This window comes from Carcharhinus amblyrhynchos, unplaced genomic scaffold, assembly GCF_965287045.1.
Source record: "Carcharhinus amblyrhynchos unplaced genomic scaffold, sCarAmb.v2.hapA scaffold_405, whole genome shotgun sequence".
Taxonomy (NCBI): Eukaryota; Metazoa; Chordata; class Chondrichthyes; order Carcharhiniformes; family Carcharhinidae; genus Carcharhinus; species Carcharhinus amblyrhynchos.
The window spans coordinates 111,472-132,906 of record NW_027650145.1 but is presented as its reverse complement, the minus strand read 5'-3'; the positions used below and the strand labels follow the sequence as shown (position 1 = coordinate 132,906).

The 21,435-nt window shown below is 53.5% G+C and overlaps 1 protein-coding gene across 1 annotated transcript; it reads right to left on the bottom strand.

Annotated features, from left to right (window-relative positions):
• Positions 1-907: 907 nt before the first annotated feature.
• On the bottom strand, positions 908-10,328 carry etfb (electron transfer flavoprotein subunit beta). Its single transcript, XM_080183749.1, has 7 exons — positions 10,234-10,328; positions 8,244-8,402; positions 6,041-6,199; positions 5,277-5,339; positions 3,430-3,588; positions 2,019-2,200; positions 908-1,096 (listed from the first exon to the last, which is right to left on the bottom strand). The coding sequence occupies exons 1-6, from the start codon at positions 10,285-10,287 to the stop codon at positions 2,030-2,032; spliced, it is 765 nt and encodes a 254-aa protein (XP_080039875.1). The 5' UTR covers positions 10,288-10,328; the 3' UTR covers positions 908-1,096; positions 2,019-2,029.
• Positions 10,329-21,435: the final 11,107 nt, after the last annotated feature.

Genomic DNA, 21,435 nt, shown 5'->3' with positions numbered 1-21,435 from the left:
GGAGTGGGGGAGAATGTGGGACTCGCTCCCACGGGGAGTGGGGAGAATGTGGGACTCGCTCCCACGGGGAGTGGGGGAGAATGTGGGACTCGCTCCCACGGGGAGTGGGGGAGAATGTGGGACTCGCTCCCACGGGGAGTGGCTGAGGTGAATAGTATCTCTGTATTTAAGAAGCGGGGGGGGAGCTGGATAAGCTCATGAGGGAGAAAGAAATAGCAGGAGATGGGGGGGGGTGGTGGAGAAACCTCAGGAGAAGATGGGCTGAATGGCCTGTTGCAGTCCTGTATCTCGGATGAAATTTGGTGACTAAATAGAAGTATAACTTTTAACATGCTGGAAGATCCTCAATCAAACAAATCAGTCTTTTTTTGGGTAAAAGCTGTTTTTTTTTCACTGTGCTGAGATTTCCTGTGGCTACTGGCTTGGAATTTGTCAAAGGAAAAGGGTGTCAGATTTTGACAGCCGGTCCTTGGTGTGGGAAGAGCTTTTATACACACTCCTCGCGCCACTGTTCCCAATCCAAGCACTGGAACGTGAACAAGATGCACTCCAGGGGCTGAGAGATGACGAGGCTGGGACTGACCGATACAATTACTCTGGCAGCATTTGATTGGTCTTATCGAATGATGCAATCAAGGTTCTGATCAATTCATTGGCTGATGATAGAGAATCTTCCGGAAGCTAGTGGAGAATTGTGGATCAAAGAGACATGGGCCTTTGTTTGTCAGCAATAACTTGAAGAGACCATCGCAACAAGACCTGTGCCCTGAAGGATGCTTCAGAGGAGCAGAAGATAGATTCTATATCGAGGATATTTCTTGGCCAAGGTTTGTCTCAACTCGGTTTTCAGTTAAATAGTTGAAGTTGTTTAGTTAGAATAAAGGTTCAGTAACGAGAGACGAATAGGGATTGTGAATATAGAAACTCGGTTTATTCAGCTTCACTCTGATACGTTCAACTCTGAAGATATTTCCCTGAATATTCACAGGAGCCGTTTAGCGGTTGGCTCGATCATTGGGAATGTTCCCTGTGCAAACCAATTAGAGGTGAGAACAGCAAGACACCTTCGTGAATGTTGGGCCTTTCCCAGAAATTCCTGAGCAAGAAAGGGAAAAAATTAATAGTGAAAATCAGGGACAACCTTGACACTGTCCCCCATCAAACACTCCCAGGACAGGTACAGCATAGGGTTAGATACAGAGTAAAGCTCTCTCTACACTGTTCCCCCATCAAACACTCCCAGGACAGGTACAGCACAGGGTTAGATACAGAGTAAAGCTCCCTCTACACTGTCCCCCATCAAACACTCCCAGGACAGGTACAGCACGGGGTTAGATACAGAGTAAAGCTCCCTCTACACTGTCCCCATCAAACACTCCCAGGACAGGTACAGCGCGGGGTTAGATACAGAGTAAAGCTCCCTCTACACTGTCCCCATCAAACACTCCCAGGACAGGTACAGCGCGGGGTTAGATACAGAGTAAAGCTCCCTCTACACTGTCCCCCCATCAAACACTCCCAGGACACGTACAGCACAGGGTTGGATACAGAGTAAAGCTCCCTCTACACTGTCCCCCATCAAACACTCCCAGGACAGGTACAGCACGGGGTTAGATACAGAGTAAAGCTCCCTCTACACTGTCCCCCATCAAACACTCCCAGGACAGGTACAGCATGGGGTTAGATACAGAGTAAAGCTCCCTCTACACTGTCCCCTATCAAACACTCCCAGGACAGGTACAGCACGGGGTTAGATACAGAGTAAAGCTCCCTCTACACTGTCCCCATCAAACACTCCCAGGACAGGTACAGCACGGGGTTAGATACAGAGTAAAGCTCCCTCTACACTGTCCCCCCATCAAACACTCCCAGGACAGGTACAGCACGGGGTTAGATACAGAGTAAAGCTCCCTCTACACTGTCCCCATCAAACACTCCCAGGACAGGTACAGCACGGGGTTAGATACAGAGTAAAGCTCCCTCTATATGGTCCATTTTCACACAAGCTCCTTACTGACCTCGGACCTCCTCATATCCGGCCAATTTCCTTCAGCTTGGACACCAGCTGCTCCACATTCTCCACTTTGACCCCGGCTGTGCGTTGTGGGGGGTCATTCACACTCAGTGTCTGCAGTTTGCTGCTGATATCCACCCCTAGATCCTTTGGGCTCATCTTATCAATCTTCTTCTTCTTGGCTTTCTGTGGGCGTAACGGTGGGTACGGGGGAGGTGGGGGGGGAGAGGCAGCAACAGAGAGTGGGACAGAGATGGCAAGAACGAGGAATGAGAGAGAGAGAAAATGTGAGAGAGAGAGAGAACGTGAGAGAGAGCAGGGAAAGGGTGCAAGTAGCCGACAGATGAGTAAAACAGTTGAGAGAGAAAGGGAGCGAGAGAAAGGGGAAAAGGAGAGGGAGACAAGAACAGGGAACAGAGAGAGAAGGGGGGGGAAATGAGAGAGTGACAAAAAGTGGGAAGAGAGAGAGACCAGGGGAGGCGGAGGGTGGTGGGGGCGGAGGGTGGTGAGAGATTGCATGGAAATGATGAGAGGTAATTTACACAGCAGCTTGTTTATCCATTTCTGGGACCTGGGCATGGCTGGCCAGGTCCAGCACTTACCCCCCCCCCCATCCCTAATTGCCCCCTTGGGAAGGTGGTGGGTGAGCCGCCATCTTGAACCCGCTGCAATCCCCGTGTGGTGTAGGTACACCCACAGTGCTGTTAGGGAGGGAGTGCCAGGATTCTGACCCCAGCGACAGTGAAGGAACGGCCGATATATTTCCAAGTCGGGATGGTGAGTGACTCGGAGGGGAACCTCCAGGTGGGGGATGTTCCCAGGTATCTGCTGCCCTTGTCCTTCTAGATGGTAGAGGTGGTGGGTTTGGAAGGTGCTGCCTAAGGAGCCTTGGTGAGTTGCTGCAGTGCATCTTGTAGATGGTACACACGGCTGTCACTGTGCGTCGGGGGTGGAGGGAGTGAGTGTTTGGGGTTAGTGTGTCAATCGAGCAGAGATACTTTGTCCTGGATGGTGCCGAGCTTCTCGAGTGTTGTTGGAGCCGCACCCATCCTGGCAAGTGGGGAGTATTCCATCACACTCCTGACTTGTGTCCTTGTAGATGGTGGACAGGCTTTGGGGGAGTCAGGAGGTGAGTTACTCTCCACAGGATTCCCAGCCTCTGACCTGCTCTGGGAGCCACAGATAATCACACTGACATCTCCCTGAGGGAGCTTCAATATCACCACCCATTCAAAAGGCCACTCCTCAACAGTACAGCTCACCCTCATTTCAGGGGAGAGGGAGGAGAGAGGGAGAGGGAGGAGGGAGGAGGGGGGAGGGGGGGAGAGGGAGGAGGGGGGAGAGGGGCGAGTTGGGTCATGGTGTTTTCAGTCTCTTTGGGAGGGGAGGGGATGCGGTCATTCCCGGACACCCACCATGATGTTGGGGAGCGTGGCGTAACGTGGCTCATTCAGCCGCAGGTCAGAGGTCACAACCGCCGGCAGCTTCAGTGAGATGGTCTCCAAACCTCCGTCCACTTCCCGAGTAACCGTCAGCTTCTTATCTTCCACCTTCACCTCTGAGGCAAAGGTCCCCTAGGCAGAACCAAACCACACTATCAATATTGATGGGCCGAATGGCCTCCTTCTTCCTTCTGCTGTTTGTTCTTGCCACAAAGACGTGAAGGAAAAACTATACGCCAGTATCATGCTGGGTATTTTATAACATTATTTTTTCAAAATACATGATAGACTTTACATTGAATGAAGCTGCGACTGTCTACGACTCAACACAAAGGGACTTTCTAGCCTTCAGGTAACCACAGCAGCCTCGTTATCTCTAAAGACACGTGACTGCCCCTTGAACCTGCAGGAGTCACATTCTAAGGACAGGTACAAAGGCGTTGCTGAGGTCCTGACCCCAGAGTTCTGGCCTGGTTTAAATTTTCTCACTGACACGAGTGTAATATCTATACCAGTGCCTGCTGGTGTGGAGGAGTCAGCGTGATGGAAAGGGAGGTCACTACACATCAACTCAGTCACCAGAGAATAATCAATCCTTTGATTCGCCACTCAATGGGGAATAAAAATTCTGATTTTCTGTGTCTTCCCTCCTCCTCGTGCCTCTACTTTCCGCTTCCTTCTCTTTTACTGTGTGACTGTACCAGCTGGTACACAGTGACACCTCACTCTCTGGGCCTGCGTGTGTATAAGATAAACTAACCCTCTGAGTTTACCCAATCTCAGGTTTGCTGAGGGGTTATTCATTGAATCCCTGCAGTGCAGAAGGAGGCCATTCAGCCCATTGTATCTGCACTGACAACAATCCCACCCAGGCCCTATTCCCGTAACCTCGCATATTTACCCTGACACTAAGGGGCAATTTTAACACAGCCAATGCATCAAACCAGCACGTTTTTCAGACTGTGGGAGGAAACTGGAGCACTCAGAGGAAACCCATGCAGACATGGGGAGAACGTACAGAATCCGTACTGACAGTGACCCAAGCCGAGAATTGAACCCGGGTCCCTGGCACTGTGAGGCAGCAGTGCTAACCCACTGTGTTACCCAGCTGGGAATCGAACCCGGGTCCCTGGCGCTGTGAGGCAGCAGTGCTAACCCACTGTGTTACCCAGCTGGGAATCGAACCCGGGTCCCTGGCGCTGTGAGGCAGCAGTGCTAACCCACTGTGTTACCCAGCTGGGAATCGAACCCGGGTCCCTGGCGCTGTGAGGCAGCAGTGCTAACCCACTGTGTTACCCAGCTGGGAATCGAACCCGAGTCCCTGGCACTGTGAGGCAGCAGTGCTAACCACTGTGCCACTGTACCTTAATCAAGGGTTAGAGTGATCCAAGACTGTAGGGTTGGAGACAATACATCAGTGCTTAGAAATTCTTTTTGATAACAGGCTGAGACGGGAGGGGTAGAGGTGTGTGTGTGGGGGGGGGGGCGGGGGGGGGGGTAGAGGTGTGGGGTGGGGCGTGGGGGTACGTGGTATAAGTTAAAGCCCTTTCCGTATGGAACATAATCATAAAACCAGTCCCGTAACCGCGAGCCGGTGCTCCCACCACCCCAACAAATTTCTGCAAAGCCTGATAGCAAACAAGGCACAGGAAAAGACAGAGAGATAGAGAGAGGGAGAGTGCGACTGAGAGAGGGAGGGTGTGGCAGTCAGAGGGAGAGAGACTGCGGCAGTCAGACAGAGTCTCAGGGAGTGTAACAGACAGACAGATGCAGGGTGTGAGGAATCCAGTGTTGGTCGGACTCTCTTTATGAGTTTGTACCTGTGGCCAGTCTAATAACGCAGCTGTCATCTGTCCCGTCTGATTCCAATCTCCATCAATCGCCTGTGAGTGCAGAGAGGATAAAGGATATCAATGAGAGAGATGGGTTTGTTCAACAATCGACAATGGTTTCACTGGAATCTGCAGATGTTTAATACCATTTGCCGCGACGGGATTCGAACCCAGGTCCCCAGATCTTGTTCTGGGTCTCTGGAGCACCAGTCCAGTGACAATACCACTGTGCCACTGCCTCCCCACAGACCCTCCTTGAGAAGGGGGCAGGTGAGCCACCATCTTGAACCCGCTGCAGTCCCCGTGTGGTGTAGGTACACCCACCGTGCTGTTAGGGAGGGAGTACCAGGATTCTGACCCCAGCGACAGTGAAGGAACGGCCGATATATTTCCAAGTCGGGACGGTGAGTGACTCGGGGGGGGAACCTCCAGGTGGGGGGTGATCCCAGGTATCTGCTGCCCTTGTCCTTCTAGATGGTAGAGGTGGTGGGTTTGGGAGGTGCTGCCTAAGGAGCCTTGGTGAGTTGCTGCAGTGCATCTTGTAGATGGTACACACGGCTGTCACTGTGTGTCAGGGGGTGGAGGGAGTGAGTGTTTGTGGTTAGTGTGTCGATCGAGCGGGGCTGCTTTGTCCTGGATGATTTTGGGGGGTCCAACAATACTAATTGTGGGACAAGTAGTTGAGAAGGGTGAGAATCCCGATGAGGTGCAGGGAATAACGGGATCGGGATTCCTGGCTGTTTCACACTCACCTGTTTTCCCAAAAGGATCATGTCTGCTTCCTCTTTCTTGGCGAGGGCAGCCAGCACCTTGGAGACTTGCAGAGGTCCCAGCGTCTCATAATCCTTCCCTGTCACCTCCACGTGTACCCCTCTGTCCGCCCCCATCGCCAGGGCTGTCCGGATCGTTTCCTGTGAGAGAGGGGAGGGCATAACGGTCCGTTACACCACACACACACACACAGACAGACAGACAGACAGACACACACACACAGAGCAGAGTGATCGGGTAAAACCTCTCAACCCACGGCGACACAGTGGGTTAGCACTGCTGCCTCACAGGGACCTGGGTTCGATTCCCGGCTTGGGTCACTGTCTGTGTGAACAAAGAACAGCACAGGAAACAGGCCCTTTCGCCTACAAGCCCACACCGCCCATTTTAACACTCAGTGAGGGCCTCATTCCAATCCTCCTTCTACCTACGACGTTTGTCTACGTCTCAGGGACTCCACAATAAAGGGGTGCAAATTTAGGGAATTATATGTGCGCCAGATTAAGGGAGATCCAATTCAGGGACAATTTATTAACACCAATCAGCCTAAAAGCACATTTTTGGGGTGTGAGAGGAAACCGGAGCACCCGGAGAAAACCCACGCAAGCACGGGGAGAATGTGCAAACTCCCACAGACACTGACCCAAGTCGGAGATCCAACCCGGGTCCCTGTAACTGCACAGCAGACAGTGATAGTCACTGAGCTGTCGTGTTGCCCATCAGTTGGTCCAGTTTAAGCGTACACTAACGATGTGAAGCACTAGGCAACTCTCGAAGCAACATCCAAGAGCAGCCCTTGCACGACCCACCACGTGTATGCCCTTTGTTGGTCAACAAGGTGGGCTGAATCCCCTGTGGATGTAAAAAAGAGACATCAATAAACATACAACAGACTATACAGACATTCACGGAAGATCCCCAGAAGCTCAAACGTAAGAGACAGTTTGCACATTCCTCTGGGTGCTCCGGTTTCCTCTCACAGTCTGAAAGTCTAATTGTGACTAATAAATAACAAGTTAGTGTCACAAATCAGCTTACGTTAACACTGCAATGAAGTTAGTGTGAAAATCGCCTCGTTGCCACACTCTGGCGCCTGTTCAGGTACACTGAGGGAGAATTTAGCACGGCCAATGCACCCGAACCAGCACGTCTTTCAGACTGTGGGAGGAAACCCAAGCAGACATGGGGAGAATGCGCAGGCTCTGTACAGACAGTGACCCAAGCCGGGAATCAAATCCGGGTCCCTGGATATCTGGAGCTGTGAGGCAGCACTCTGCCCCCTATACACACACACCCACCCCACCACGCGACACTGACTCTGGAGAATGTGCAGTTTGGGGCTCGGGTCAGTGCAGTGGGTGATGACCCCATGACCTCTCGATGAAGAGACCATTGTGGGTTTTGAAACTCTGCCGTACTGGAGGTCTCAGTGTCGACCTCTGACCCCAGCCAGACATGCTGACCTCTGACCCCAGCCACACTGAGTGCCCGGCGCTTTGCGAATTCTCTTATCTTCGCTGGAAATGATTAACTCAGTATCAACACTGATTGTTACTGGTGTGGACAGGAATATTACTGACTGTCACCGTGAACTCTGAATCCATCCTCTTTACAATCAAAACACACTGCACAAGGGGCATTCCACCAAGAAAACAAGCAGAGTCCACAACACCACACCTTCCATCACAAACTGCCACACACACAGCTAATATAACAGAGGATCCACTCCCAGAGAGACCACACAGAAATATACTCACATTTAATCTTAACCTCCCGTACACCAGGCGATATCAGGGATACAGAATTAGAACCTCGATAAGAGAGACAGGCAGAGACAGGTAGAGGTAGGCAGAGACAGAGGTGGAGAGGTTTAGGAAGGGAATGCCAGAGTTTAGGACTCCCCAGGTAACTGAAGGCACGGCCGCCAATGGCGGAGCGATGGGAATCGGGGGAAGCTCGAGAGGCCGGAATTGGAGGGGCACAGAGATCTCAGAGGGGTGTAAAGGGCTGAAGAAGGTTACAGAGATAGGGAGGGGTGTAGGGGATGGAGGACATTACAGGGATGGGAGTGGGGAGAACGTGGGACTCGCTCCCATGGGGAGTGGGTAGGTGAATAGTTTCAACGTGGGGGGAAGCTGGATAAACAGAGGAGGGGGAAAGGAATGGGAGATAGTATTGGGATACCTGGCACTGTTGAGGGCCACAGCTCACCACGATCACCTCCTTGGCGTGTTTCTTCTCTTTCAGGCGCACAGCCTCCTCCACCGCAATCTCACAGAACGGATTCATCGAATGTTTCACCCCATCAGTGACCACCCCAGTGTGGTCAGAATTCACTCGGATCTGTACAGACAGAGAGGGTCAGTGCTGAGGGAGTGCCGCACTGTCAGAGAGTCAGTGCTGAGGGAGTGCCGCACTGTCAGAAGGTCAGTACTGAGGGAGTGCCGCACTGTCAGAAGGTCAGTGCTGAGGGAGTGCCGCACTGTCAGAAGGTCAGTGCTGAGGGAGTGCTGCACTGTCAGAGAGTCAGTGCTGAGGGAGTGCCGCACTGTCAGAAGGTCAGTACTGAGGGAGTGCCGCACCGTCAGAGGGTCAGTGCTGAGGGAGTGCCGCACTGTCAGAGAGTCAGTGCTGAGGGAGTGCCGCACTGTCAGAAGGTCAGTACTGAGGGAGTGCCGCACCGTCAGAGGGTCAGTGCTGAGGGAGTGCCGCACTGTCAGAAGGTCAGTGCTGAGGGAGTTCCGCACTGTCAGAGGGTCAGTACTGAGGGAGTGCCGCACTGTCAGAGGGTCAGTGCCGAGGGAGTGCCGCACTGTCAGAGGGTCAGTGCCGAGGGAGTGCCGCACTGTCAGAGGGTCAGTACTGAGGGAGTGCCGCACTGTCAGAGGGTCAGTGCTGAGGGAGTGCCGCACTGTCAGAGGGTCAGTGCTGAGGGAGTGCCGCACTGTCAGAGGGTCAGTGCTGAGGGAGTGCCGCACTGTCAGAGGGTCAGTACTGAGGGAGTGCCGCACTGTCAGAGGGTCAGTGCTGAGGGAGTGCCGCACTGTCAGAGGGTCAGTGCTGAGGGAGTGCCGCACTGTCAGAGGGTCAGTACTGAGGGAGTGCCGCACTGTCAGAGGGTCAGTGCTGAGGGAGCGCCGCACTGTCAGAGGGTCAGTACTGAGGGAGTGCCGCACTGTCAGAGGGTCAGTGCTGAGGGAGCGCCGCACTGTCAGAGGGTCAGTGCTGAGGGAGTGCCGCACTGTCAGAGGGTCAGTACTGAGGGAGTGCCGCACTGTCAGAGGGTCAGTGCTGAGGGAGTGCCGCACTGTCAGAGGGTCAGTGCTGAGGGAGTGCCGCACTGTCGGAGGGTCAGTGCTGAGGGAGTGCCGCACTGTCAGAGGGTCAGTGCTGAGGGAGTGCCGCACTGTCAGAGGGTCAGTACTGAGGGAGTGCCGCACTGTCGGAGGGTCAGTGCTGAGGGAGTGCCGCACTGTCAGAGGGTCAGTGCTGAGGGAGTGCCGAACTGTCAGAGGGTCAGTGCTGAGGGAGTGCCGCACTGTCAGAGGGTCAGTGCTGAGGGAGTGCCGCGCTGTCAGAGGGTCAGTACTGAGGGAGTGCCGCACTGTCAGAGGGTCAGTGCTGAGGGAGTGCCGCACTGTCAGAGGGTCAGTGCTGAGGGAGTGCCGCACTGTCAGAGGGTCAGTGCTGAGGGAGTGCCGCACTGTCAGAGGGTCAGTGCTGAGGGAGTGCCGCACTGTCGGAGGGTCAGTGCTGAGGGAGTGCCGCACTGTCGGAGGGTCAGTGCTGAGGGAGTGCCGCACTGTCGGAGGGTCAGTGCTGAGGGAGTGCCGCACTGTCAGAGGGTCAGTGCTGAGGGAGTGCCGCACTGTCAGAGGGTCAGTACTGAGGGAGTGCCGCACTGTCAGAGGGTCAGTGCTGAGGGAGTGCCGCACTGTCAGAGGGTCAGTGCTGAGGGAGCGCCGCACTGTCAGAGGGTCAGTGCTGAGGGAGTGCCGCACTGTCAGAGGGTCAGTACTGAGGGAGTGCCGCACTGTCAGAGGGTCAGTGCTGAGGGTCAGAGTCGGTTCCAAGGCCACCCTGGGGTTTGGGGGATCCCTGGAGGTGGGTGTCTCTGTGAGGGTCTGTGTGAGGGTCTCTGACCCTGTTCCCCCCCCCGGGGTTTGGGTCTCACCTTCACCGCGTAGTCAATCACCCGCTTCACCCCCACCAGCAGCCGCAGCGCCATCTTGCCCCTATCCCTGCCCGGCGGAGCCCATTGAACGCCGCACCCACTTCCGCCCCGCAGCTCCCAGCCGGACCCCACTTCCGCCCCGCAGTCAGGTGAGCGGACGGGAGTAACCTCAGCCCGGCCCGGTCGGAGCGCCGCTTCCCCCTCTCCATGGTTCCTAACCCCACTCAGCTTCTCTGCATCGGGGACCAACTTGCCAACTCCTCCCGGGCTGCCCTGGAGCATTCATTCCCTCCCAAGGGATTAACCTTCCAGCAATCAGTCAACCAGCAGAAAATACTGGATAAACCCAGCAGCGTTAAGTTAAAGTTCATTTATTTGTGTCCCAAGTAGGCTTCCATTAACACCGCAATGAAGTTATTGTGAAAATCTCCTAGTTGCCACACTCTAGCACCTGTTCGGGTACACTGAGGGAGAAGTTAGGCCAATGGATCTAACCAGCACGTCTTTTGGACTATGGGAGGAAACCAGAGCATCCGGAGGAAACCCACGCCGACACAGGGAGAACATACTCGTCACAGACAGTGACCCAAGCTGGGAATCGAACCCGGGTCCCTGGCGCTGTGAGGCAGCCATGCCAACCACTGTGTTACCCAGCTGGGAATCAGACCCGGGTCCCGGGCGCTGTGAGACAGCAGTGCTAACCACTGTGTTACCCAGTGGGAATCAGACCCGGGTCCTGGGCGCTGTGAGACAGCAGTGCTAACCCAGTGTGTTACCCAGCTGGGAATCGAACCCGGGTCCCGGGCGCTGTGAGACAGCAGTGCTAACCACTGTGTTACCCAGTGGGAATCAGACCCGGGTCCCTGGCGCTGTGAGACAGCAGTGCTAACCACTGTGTTACCCAGCTGGGAATCGAACCCGGGTCCCTGGCGCTGTGAGACAGCAGTGCTAACCACTGTGTTACCCAGCTGGGAATCGAACGCGGGTCCCTGGTGCTGTGAGACAGCAGTGCTAACCCACTGTGTTACCCAGCTGGGAATCGAACCCGGGTCCCTGGCGCTGTGACACAGCAGTGCTAACCACTGTGTTACCCAGCTGGGAATCGAACCCGGGTCCCTGGCACTGTGAAGCAGCAGTGCTAACCCACTGTGTTACCCAGCTGGGAATCGAACCCGGGTCCCTGGCGCTGTGAGGCAGCAGTGCTAACCCACTGTGTTACCCAGCTGGGAATCGAACCCGGGTCCCTGGCGCTGTGAGACAGCAGTGCTAACCCACTGTGTTACCCAGCTGGGAATCAAACCCGGGTCCCTGGCGCTGTGACACAGCAGTGCTAACCACTGTGTTACCCAGCTGGGAATCGAACCCGGGTCCCTGGTGCTGTGAGACAGCAGTGCTAACCCACTGTGTTACCCAGCTGGGAATCGAACCCGGGTCCCTGGCGCTGTGAGACAGCAGTGCTAACCCACTGTGTTACCCAGCTGGGAATCGAACCCGGGTCCCTGGCGCTGTGAGACAGCAGTGCTAACCACTGTGTTACCCAGCTGGGAATCGAACCCGGGTCCCTGGTGCTTTGAGGCAGCAGTGCTAACCCACTGTGTTATCCAGCTGGGAATCGAACTCGGGTCCCTGGCGCTGTGAGACAGCAGTGCTAACCCACTGTGTTACCCAGCTGGGAATCGAACCCGGGTCCCTGGCGCTGTGAGACAGCAGTGCTAACCACTGTGTTACCCAGCTGGGAATCGAACCCGGGTCCCTGGCGCTGTGAGGCAGCAGTGCTAACCCACTGTGTTACCCAGCTGGGAATCGAACCCGGGTCCCTGGCGCTGTGAGGCAGCAGTGCTAACCCACTGTGTTACCCAGCTGGGAATCGAACCCGGGTCCGTGGTGCTGTGAGACAGCAGTGCTAACCCACTGTGTTACCCAGCTGGGAATCGAACCCGGGTCCCTGGTGCTGTGAGACAGCAGTGCTAACCCACTGTGTTACCCAGCTGGGAATCGAACCCGGGTCCCTGGTGCTTTGAGGCAGCAGTGCTAACCCACTGTGTTACCCAGCTGGGAATCGAACCCGGGTCCCTGGCACTGTGAGGCAGCAGTGCTAACCCACTGTGTTACCCAGCTGGGAATCGAACCCGGGTCCCTGGCACTGTGAGACAGCAGTGCTAACCCACTGTGTTACCCAGCTGGGAATCGAACCCGGGTCCCTGGCACTGTGACACAGCAGTGCTAACCCACTGTGTTACCCAGCTGGGAATCGAACCCGGGTCCCTGGCGCTGTGAGACAGCAGTGCTAACCACTGTGTTACCCAGCTGGGAATCGAACCCGGGTCCCTGGCGCTGTGAGGCAGCAGTGCTAACCCACTGTGTTACTCAGCTGGGAATCGAACCCGGGTCCCTGGCGCTGTGACACAGCAGTGCTAACCCACTGTGTTACCCAGCTGGGAATCGAACCCGGGTCCCTGGCACTGTGAGGCAGCAGTGCTAACCACTGTGTTACCCAGCTGTGAATCAAACCCGGGTCCCTGGCACTGTGAGGCAGCAGTGCTAACCCACTGTGTTACCCAGCTGGGAATCGAACCCGGGTCCCTGGCACTGTGAGGCAGCAGTGCTAACCCTTTGTGTTATCCAGTGGGAATCGAACCCGGGTCCCTGGTGCTGTGAGGCAGCAGTGCTAACCCACTGTGTTACCCAGCTGGGAATCGAACCCGGGTCCCTGGCACTGTGAGGCAGCAGTGCTAACCCACTGTGTTATCCAGTGGGAATCGAACCCGGGTCCCTGGCACTGTGAGACAGCAGTGCTAACCACTGTGTTACCCAGCTGGGAATCGAACCCGGGTCCCTGGCACTGTGAGACAGCAGTGCTAACCCACTGTGTTACCCAGCTGGGAATCGAACCCGGGTCCCTGGCACTGTGAGACAGCAGTGCTAACCCACTGTGTTACCCAGCTGGGAATCGAACCCGGGTCCCTGGCACTGTGAGGCAGTAGTGCTAACCCACTGTGTCACCATCCCACCCATCTTGTTCAAAGGAGACAGAAAGAGAGAAAGACAGTTAACCCGGAAGAGGGAGCAAACAGTTAACATTGGGAAATGAGAATTCTCCTTTATATCCAGCGCACCACCTCCCAGAGTAACATCCTGAGCCTGTGTGGCTCTGATTGGGATTCAGTCGGACTCTGTGTATCTCTCTCTCTCTCTCGGCAGACCATGTTCAGAGCTGCAGCGTTTATCCAGGGCTTTCTGCCTTTCTTTCAGATTTTGCCTGGCATCCGCTGTGTTAATCCATCAGTAAACCAACCATTTAATCAACTTGCTAAATATACCAACAATCAACTTTTACAGATGCGCGGTAGAAAGCATTCTTTCTGGTTGTATCACAGCTCGGTCTGGGCTCCTGCTCTGCCCAAGACCGCAAGGAACTACAAAAGGTCGTGAATGTAGCCCAATCCATCACGCAAACCAGCCTCCCGTCCATTGACTCTGTCAACACTTCCCGCTGCCTTGGAAAAGCAGCCAGCGTAATTAAGGACCCCACACACCCCGGACATTCTCTCTTCCACCTTCTTCCGTCAGGAAAAAGATATAAAAGTCTGAGGTCCCGTACCGACCGACTCAAGAACAGCTTCTTCCCTGCTGCTGTCAGACTTTTGAATGAACCTACCTCGCATTAAGTTGATCTTTCTCTACACCCTCGCTGTGACTGTAACACTACATTCTGCACCCTCTCCTTCTCTATGAACGGTATGCTTTATCTGTATAGCGTGCAGGAAACAATACTTTTTACTGTATACCCTTACTAATAGGATGACATAGTGGCACAGTGGGTTAACACTGCTGCCTCACAGCTCCAGGGACCTGGGTTCGATTCCCAGCTTGGGGCGACTGTCTGTGCGGAGTTTGCACATTCTCCCCGTGTCTGCGTGGGTTTCCTCCAGGTGCTCCGGTTTCCTCCCACAGTCTGAAAGACGTGCTGGTTCGGGTGCGTTGACCCGAACAGGCGCCGGAGTGTGGCGACTAGGGGAATTTCACTGTAACTTCATTTCAGTGTTAATGTAAGCCTACTGGTGACTAATAAGTAAACTTTATTTTTAAAATTGTCCCTTGGTGTCAGAGGGTAAATGCGTGGAGCTATGGGGATCTGGCCAGGGTGGGATTGTAATCTGTGATGGGCTGAATGGCCTGTTTGTAGAGTTTCTACGATTCTGTGTGACAATAATAAATCAAATTATAATTAATTAATCAGCGAATAATCAGTTGACCAATCCTGTTGGTGTGTTGGGGTTTAATTACAAGTTATTCAGTGGGGAACTCAGTCCCCTTGCCCAGGGGAGCCAGGACAGGCTGTCGGTGATCTGGACACCGAAAACCAGAATCTCCAGCTGGTGGTTCTCTCTTCCCGGTGAGAATCTGTTGACCTCCTGCCTCGTCCCTGGGAAAAGCCGCACAGTTACCATTCTGCGTGTTGGAGAAGTCATCCAACTGGAAACGTCAACACCGAAAATAGGAGCAGGAGGAGGCCACTCAGCCCTTTGATCCTGCCCTGTCATCCATTCAATATCCTGAATCCCCCCCCCCAATATCCCTCAATCCCTTCAGCCCCAAGAGTTATATCCAAATCCTCCCTGAAAACATTCAATGTTTTGGCCTACTTCCCTCTGGGAGTGAATTCCACACATTCCCCACCCTCTGGGGGGAAGAAATTTCTCCTCCCCTCAGTTCTAAAAAGTTTACCCCTTTTCCTCAAACTCTGACCCCTGGTTCTGGACCCCTCCCTCCCCACCGTCAGGACCATTCTTTCTGAATCGACCCTGTCTAACCCTGTTGGATTGGTTTTGAACAAAGAGCAGCACAGCACAGTAACAGGCCCCTCGGCCCATCTAGTCTGTGTTGGCATGGATGTCTCTTGAATCTAATATTCTCTTGCCTTTACATAGTCCATATCCCTCTATTCCCTGTCTATTCATGTATCTATCCAAATGCCTCTTGAATATTGTTATCTTCCTATCCACTACTCCTCCAATTTTAACCAGGCCACCTACATTTTCCTCCAAATCATTTATATATATCTATATCGCACCACCTCCTCAGCAGCAGAATCCATGCATTCACTATTCCTTGAGAAACTTGCCCCTTTCATCTCTTTTAAACTTCCCGTCTCTCCCTCCCAACCCCGAGCGTTTGACCCTGAGTCTGAGTGTACACACTCACCTGTCCTAATCTTGTAAACCTCTATCCCCCAACTTCATCCTCCGACACTCCAGTGAAAACAACCCAAGTTTGTTCAACCTTTTCACCATTGCTCACATCCTCCAAACCAGGCAACAACCTGGGAAATCTCTTCTGCACCCCTTTCCAATGTATCCTCCTGGTAGACTGGCGACCAGAATTGTACCCAATACTTCAAATGTGGCTTAGTCAAAGTCTTATACCGCTGTAACATAATTTTCCAACTCTTACACTCAACCCACTGAAGGCCAGTATGCCATACACCTTCGTTTCCACCTGTCCACCTGAGTTGCCACCTTTAGGGACCTGTGAACCTGCACCCCGAGATCCCACTGTAGGGTTAATATTTCTAAGAGCTCTCGAAAGACAGTGACCCAAGCTGGGAGTCGAACCTGGGTCCCTGGCGCTGTGAGGCAGCTAACCACTGTGCCACTCACGGATATATATCCTGCTGTATCCTTGGGTGGCACGGTAGCACAGTGGGTTAGCACTGCTGCTTCACAGCTCTAGGGCCCCGGGTTCGATTCCTGGCTCGGGTCACTGTCTGTGTGGAGTTTGCACATTCTCCTCGTGTCTGCGTGGGTTTCCTCCCAGAGTCCTAAGATGTGCAGGTTAGGTTGATTGGCCGTGCTACGAAATTGCCCCTTAGTGTCCTGGGATGTGTAGGTTAGAGGGATTAGTGAGTATAATATGTAGGGATATGGGGGGGTAGGGCCTGGGTGGGATTGTGTTCGATGCAGACTCGATGGGCTGAAGGGCCTCTTTCTGCATTGTAGGGATTCTATGATTCTATCCTCCTCACTATCTGCTACTCCCCCAATTTTTGTACCATCTGCAAATTTACTAATCAAACCACCTACCTTTTCCTCCAAATCATTTACATATATATTGCAAACAACCGAGACCCCAGCACTGGTCGTTGTGGAACAGATCTCCAGTTCGAAAAGTATCCTTCCACTGCTACTCTCTACTTTCTATGTCCAGTTTTACCAGCTCACCTCAGATCCCATAACACCTTCTGTCTCAGCCTGCCAGGAGGAACCTTACCAAGTCCATATACACAGCATCCACTGCTCCACCCTGGTCAATCTTTCTTCTCACTTGCTCAAATAACTCAATCAAGTTTGTGAGACACGACCTCCCCCCTGCTGCCTATCGCTGAAAAGACTATTCTCTTCCACATCCTTTCCCTAAAAATCCTCTCCAATAATTTCCCCACCTCTGACGTAAGGCTCACGGGCCTATAATTCCCCAGATTGTCTATCCTGCCCTTCTTAAACAATGTGAGCTACTCTCCAATCCTCGCTGTGGTTAAGAGATTTTGGCCAAGGCCTCATTAATTCCTTTCCTGCCTCTCTGCGTATAGACACCGAGAGACTTTTGGACAAGTATATGGAACTTGGTAAGATAGAGGGTTATAGGTAATCTCTGAGGTAGGGCCCTGGGGACTTGCCCACCTTAATGTTTCTCAAAACCTCCGATACCTCCTCCCTTTTTATCTCGACACACCCCAGAATGTCAATGTCCTCCTTTTTACACTCCCCACCCACTGTGTCCCCCTCTCCTTTGTGAATACTGATGCAAAGTTCTCGTTGAGGGCCTCACCCACCTCATCTGGCTCCACACACACACGTCCCCTCCACTGTCCCCGAGTGGACCTACCCTCTCCTCTTCTTCCTTCTATACACATAAAAAGCCTCAAGGTCCTCCTTAATCCTGCCTGCCCAGGACATTTCATGGCCTCCTTTTGCCCTCGTACACCTGTTTAAACTCTTTCCTGCTTTCTTTGCACTCCTCAAGATCCTTATCCGTTTTATATTTCCTGAAATTTATGTATGCCTCCTTTTTCTCCAATCTTTCTCTCGTCATCCAGGCTTTCCGAATTTTGCCATCTTTATTCCTTCATTTTTATAGGGCCTTACTTGTTCTGAATTACAACTGACTTTTAAAAGACTGCCACCACATATCGGGTGTGGATTTACCCTCAAACAGCCATCCCCAGTCTCCATTCCCGAGCTGCTGCCTATTACGGTCTCAGTTAGCCTTACCCCCGGTTTAGTGTTTTCATCCTGAGGCTAATTCTCTCCTTTTCTGCAAATATCTTAGATAAAACGCGAGCTGATGCATTTTGGTAGCTTGAACCAGGGCAGGACTTACTCAGTTAATAGTAGGGCGTTGGGGAGAGTTACAGAACAAAGAGATCGAACATAGAAAAACTACAGCACAGACAGGCCCTTTGGCCCACAAGTTGCCCCAAACATGTCCCTACCTACTAGGCCTACCTATAACCCTCTATCTTACTAAGTCCCATGTACTCATCCAGAAGTCTCTTAAAAGACCCCAGCGAGTTCGCCTCCACCACCACCAACGGCAGCCGATTCCACTCACTCACCACCCTCTGAGTGAAAAACTTACCCCTGACATCTTCTTTGTACCTGCTTCCCAGCACCTTAAACCTGTGTCCTCTCGTAGCGACCATTTCAGCCCTGGGAAATAGCCTCCGAGAATCCACCCTATCTATTCCTCTCAACATCTTATAAACCTCTATCAGGTCGCCTCTCATTCTTCATCTCTCCAGGGAGAAGAGTCCCAGCTCCCTCAACCTATCCTCATAAGGCATGCCTCCCAATCCAGGCAACATCCTTGTAAATCTCCTCTGCACCCTTCCTGGGGTTTCTATGGCTTCCTATTGATCTAGGGCTACATGTTCATAGCTCCTTGAAAGTGGAGTCCCAGGTGGACAGAGTGGTGAAGAAGGCATTCAGCATGCTTGGTTTCATCAGTCAGAACATTGAATACAGGAGTTGGGGACGTCTTGTTGAAGTTGTACAAGACATTGGTAAGGCCACACTTAGAATACTGTGTACAGTTCTGGTCACCCTATTATAGAAAGGATATTATTAAACTAGAAAGAGCGCAGAAAAGATTTACTAGGATACTACCGGGACTTGATGGATTGAGTTATAAGGAGAGGCTGGATAGACTGAGACTTTTTTCTCTGGAGTGTAGGAGGCTGAGGGGTGATCTTATAGAGGTCTATAAAATAATGAGGGGCACAGATCAGCTAGATAGTCAATATCTTTTCCCAAAGGTAGGGGAGTCTAAAACTAGAGGGCATTGGTTTAAGGGGAGAGATATAAAAGGGTCCAGAGGGGCAATTTTTTCACACAGAGGGTGGTGAGTGTCTGGAATGAGCTGCCAGAGGGAGTAGTAGAGACGGGTACAATTTTGTCTTATAAAAAGCATTTAGACAGTTACATGGGTACGATGGGTATAGAGGGATATGGGCCAAATGTGCAAGTTGGGCCGAAGGGCCTGTTTCCATGCTGTAAACCTTTATAACTCTATCTTGAATTTTATAGAGTTGGGATCACTGTTTCCAAAATGGTCCCCTGCTGAGATATCAATCACCTTTCCAGCCTCGTTTCCCAGAACTACGTCTAAGATTTTGTCCTTCATTGCTAGAGGGATGGAGTTTAAAAACTGCGAGGTTATGTTGCAGCTGTATAAGGTGCTGGTGAGACCACACCTGGAGTACTGTGTACAATTTTGGTCTCCTTACTTGAGAAAGGATATACTGGCACTGGAGGGGGTGCAGAGGAGATTCACTAGGTTGATTCCGGAGTTGAGAGGGTTGGCTTATGAGGAGAGACTGAGTAGACTGGGGCAAGACTCATTGGAATTCAGAAAAATGAGGGGAGATCTTATAGAAACATATAAGATTATGAAGGGAATGGATAAGATAGAAGCAGGGAAGTTGTTTCCACTGGTGGGTGAAACTAGAACTGGGGGGCATGGCCTCAAAATAAGGGGGAGCAGATTTAGGACTGAGTTGAGGAGGAACTTCTTCACACAAAGGGTTGGGAATCTGTGGAATTCCCTGCCCAGTTGAGGCTCCCTCATTGAATGTTTTTAAGGCAAGGATAGATAAATTTTTGAACAGTAAAGGAATTAAGGGTTATGGTGAGCGAGCAGGTAAGTGGAACTGAGTCCATGAAAAGATCAGCCGTGATCTTATTGAACGGCGGAGCAGGATCAGGGGGGGGCAGATGGCCAACTCCTGCTCCCAGTTCTTATGTTCTTATACGACAGGCCCCTACCTGAGTTAGACTATTTATATATTGCCTCACGAAGCACTCAGACAAACTCTGCCCCACCCAATCCCCGGCACTAAACGAATCTGAATCCATGTTTTGGGAAGTTAAAATCACCCATCTCAATAACCCTGTTTATTATCATCCCAGAATCTGCCAGTGTCTCAGTGCCTTCATTTCACACTGACTGTCGCGTAATAATACACCCCGTCACTCATTAAATAACCCCACCAAGGATAGAGGGAGTGTGAGAGAGACAGAGGGAGGGAGTGTGAGAGAGACGGAGGGAGGGAGTGTGAGAGAGACGGGGGGAGGGAGTGTGAGAGAGACAGAGGGAGGAGTGTGAGAGAGGGAGAGGGGGTGTGAGAGAGGGAGAGGGGGTGTGAGAGAGGGAGAGGGGGTGTGAGAGAGGGAGAGGGAGTGTGAGGGAGGGAGAGGGGGTGTGAGAGAGGGAGAGGGGGTGTGAGAGAGGGAGAGGGGGAGTGAGGGAGGGAGAGGGGGTGTGAGAGAGGGAGAGGGGGTGTGAGAGAGGGAGTGAGGGAGGGAGAGGGGGTGTGAGAGAGGGAGAGGGGGTGTGAGAGAGGGAGAGGGGGTGTGAGAGAGGGAGAGGGAGTGTGAGAGAGGGAGAGGGGGTGTGAGAGAGGGAGAGGGGGTGTGAGTGAGGGAGGGAGGGGGTGTGAGGGAGGGAGAGGGGGTGTGAGTGAGGGAGGGAGGGGGTGTGAGAGAGGGAGAGGGGGAGTGAGGGAGGGAGAGGGGGTGTGAGTGAGGGAGGGAGGGGGTGTGAGAGAGGGAGAGGGGGAGTGAGGGAGGGAGAGGGGGTGTGAGGGAGGGAGAGGGGGTGTGAGAGAGGGAAAGGGGGTGTGAGAGAGGGAGAGGGGGTGTGAGAGAGGGAGAGGGGGTGTGAGGGAGGGAGAGGGGGTGTGAGTGAGGGAGGGAGGGGGTGTGAGAGAGGGAGAGGGGGAGTGAGGGAGGGAGAGGGGGTGTGAGGGAGGGAGAGGGGGTGTGAGGGAGGGAGAGGGGGTGTGAGTGAGGGAGGGAGGGGGTGTGAGAGAGGGAGAGGGGGAGTGAGGGAGGGAGAGGGGGAGTGAGGGAGGGAGAGGGGGTGTGAGGGAGGGAGAGGGGGTGTGAGGGAGGGAGAGGGGGTGTGAGAGAGGGAGGGGGTGTGAGAGAGACGGAGGGAGAGGGGGTGTGAGAGAGGGAGAGGGGGTGTGAGAGAGGGAGGGAGGGGGTGTGAGAGAGACGGAGGGAGAGGGGGTGTGAGAGAGGGAGAGGGGGTGTGAGGGAGGGAGGGAGAGGGAGTGTGAGAGAGACGGAGGGAGAGGGGGTGTGAGGGAGGGCGAGGGGGTGTGAGAGAGGGAGGGAGGGGGTGTGAGAGAGACGGAGGGAGAGGGGGTGTGAGGGAGGGCGAGGGGGTGTGAGAGAGACGGAGGGAGAGGGGGTGTGAGGGAGGGAGAGGGGGTGTGAGGGAGGGAGAGGGGGAGTGAGGGAGGGAGGGAGAGGGGGAGCGAGGGAGGGAGGGGGTGTGAGAGAGACGGAGGGAGAGGGCGAGTGAGGGAGGGAGGGGGTGTGAGAGAGACGGAGGGAGAGCGGGTGTGAGAGAGGGAGAGGGGGCGTGAGGGAGGGAGGGAGAGGGGGTGTGAGGGAGGGGGGGGGGTGTGAGAGAAATATCACTGAGACAGTTTTGCTCTGCAGGTTTTTATTTTTTCTTCCCGGGGTTTAGTGATGTGAGACGATGTTGTTTATCTACAGAGAGGGCAGCAATCTAACTTCACAAAACCCAGCGGGAAACACGGATTCTCCGGAACGCCGCCCACCATTAGACCCACAAAGAGCTCGCAGCCGGGATGTGTACGGGCTTGGGCAGTTTTCCCAGAGGAATTGCTCC

Excerpts from the sequence above, each read along its gene's own strand:
- etfb (XM_080183749.1), bottom strand. The coding sequence starts at position 10,287 with ATGGCGCTGCGGCTGCTGGTGGGGGTGAAGCGGGTGATTGACTACGCG. Across the intron at positions 5,340-6,040 it reads TGATCCTTTTGGGAAAACAG|GCGATTGATGGAGATTGGAA; the intron begins GTGAGTGTGAAA and ends CTGCACTCACAG. Across the intron at positions 2,201-3,429 it reads CCACGCTCCCCAACATCATG|AAAGCCAAGAAGAAGAAGAT; the intron begins GTGGGTGTCCGG and ends TTACGCCCACAG.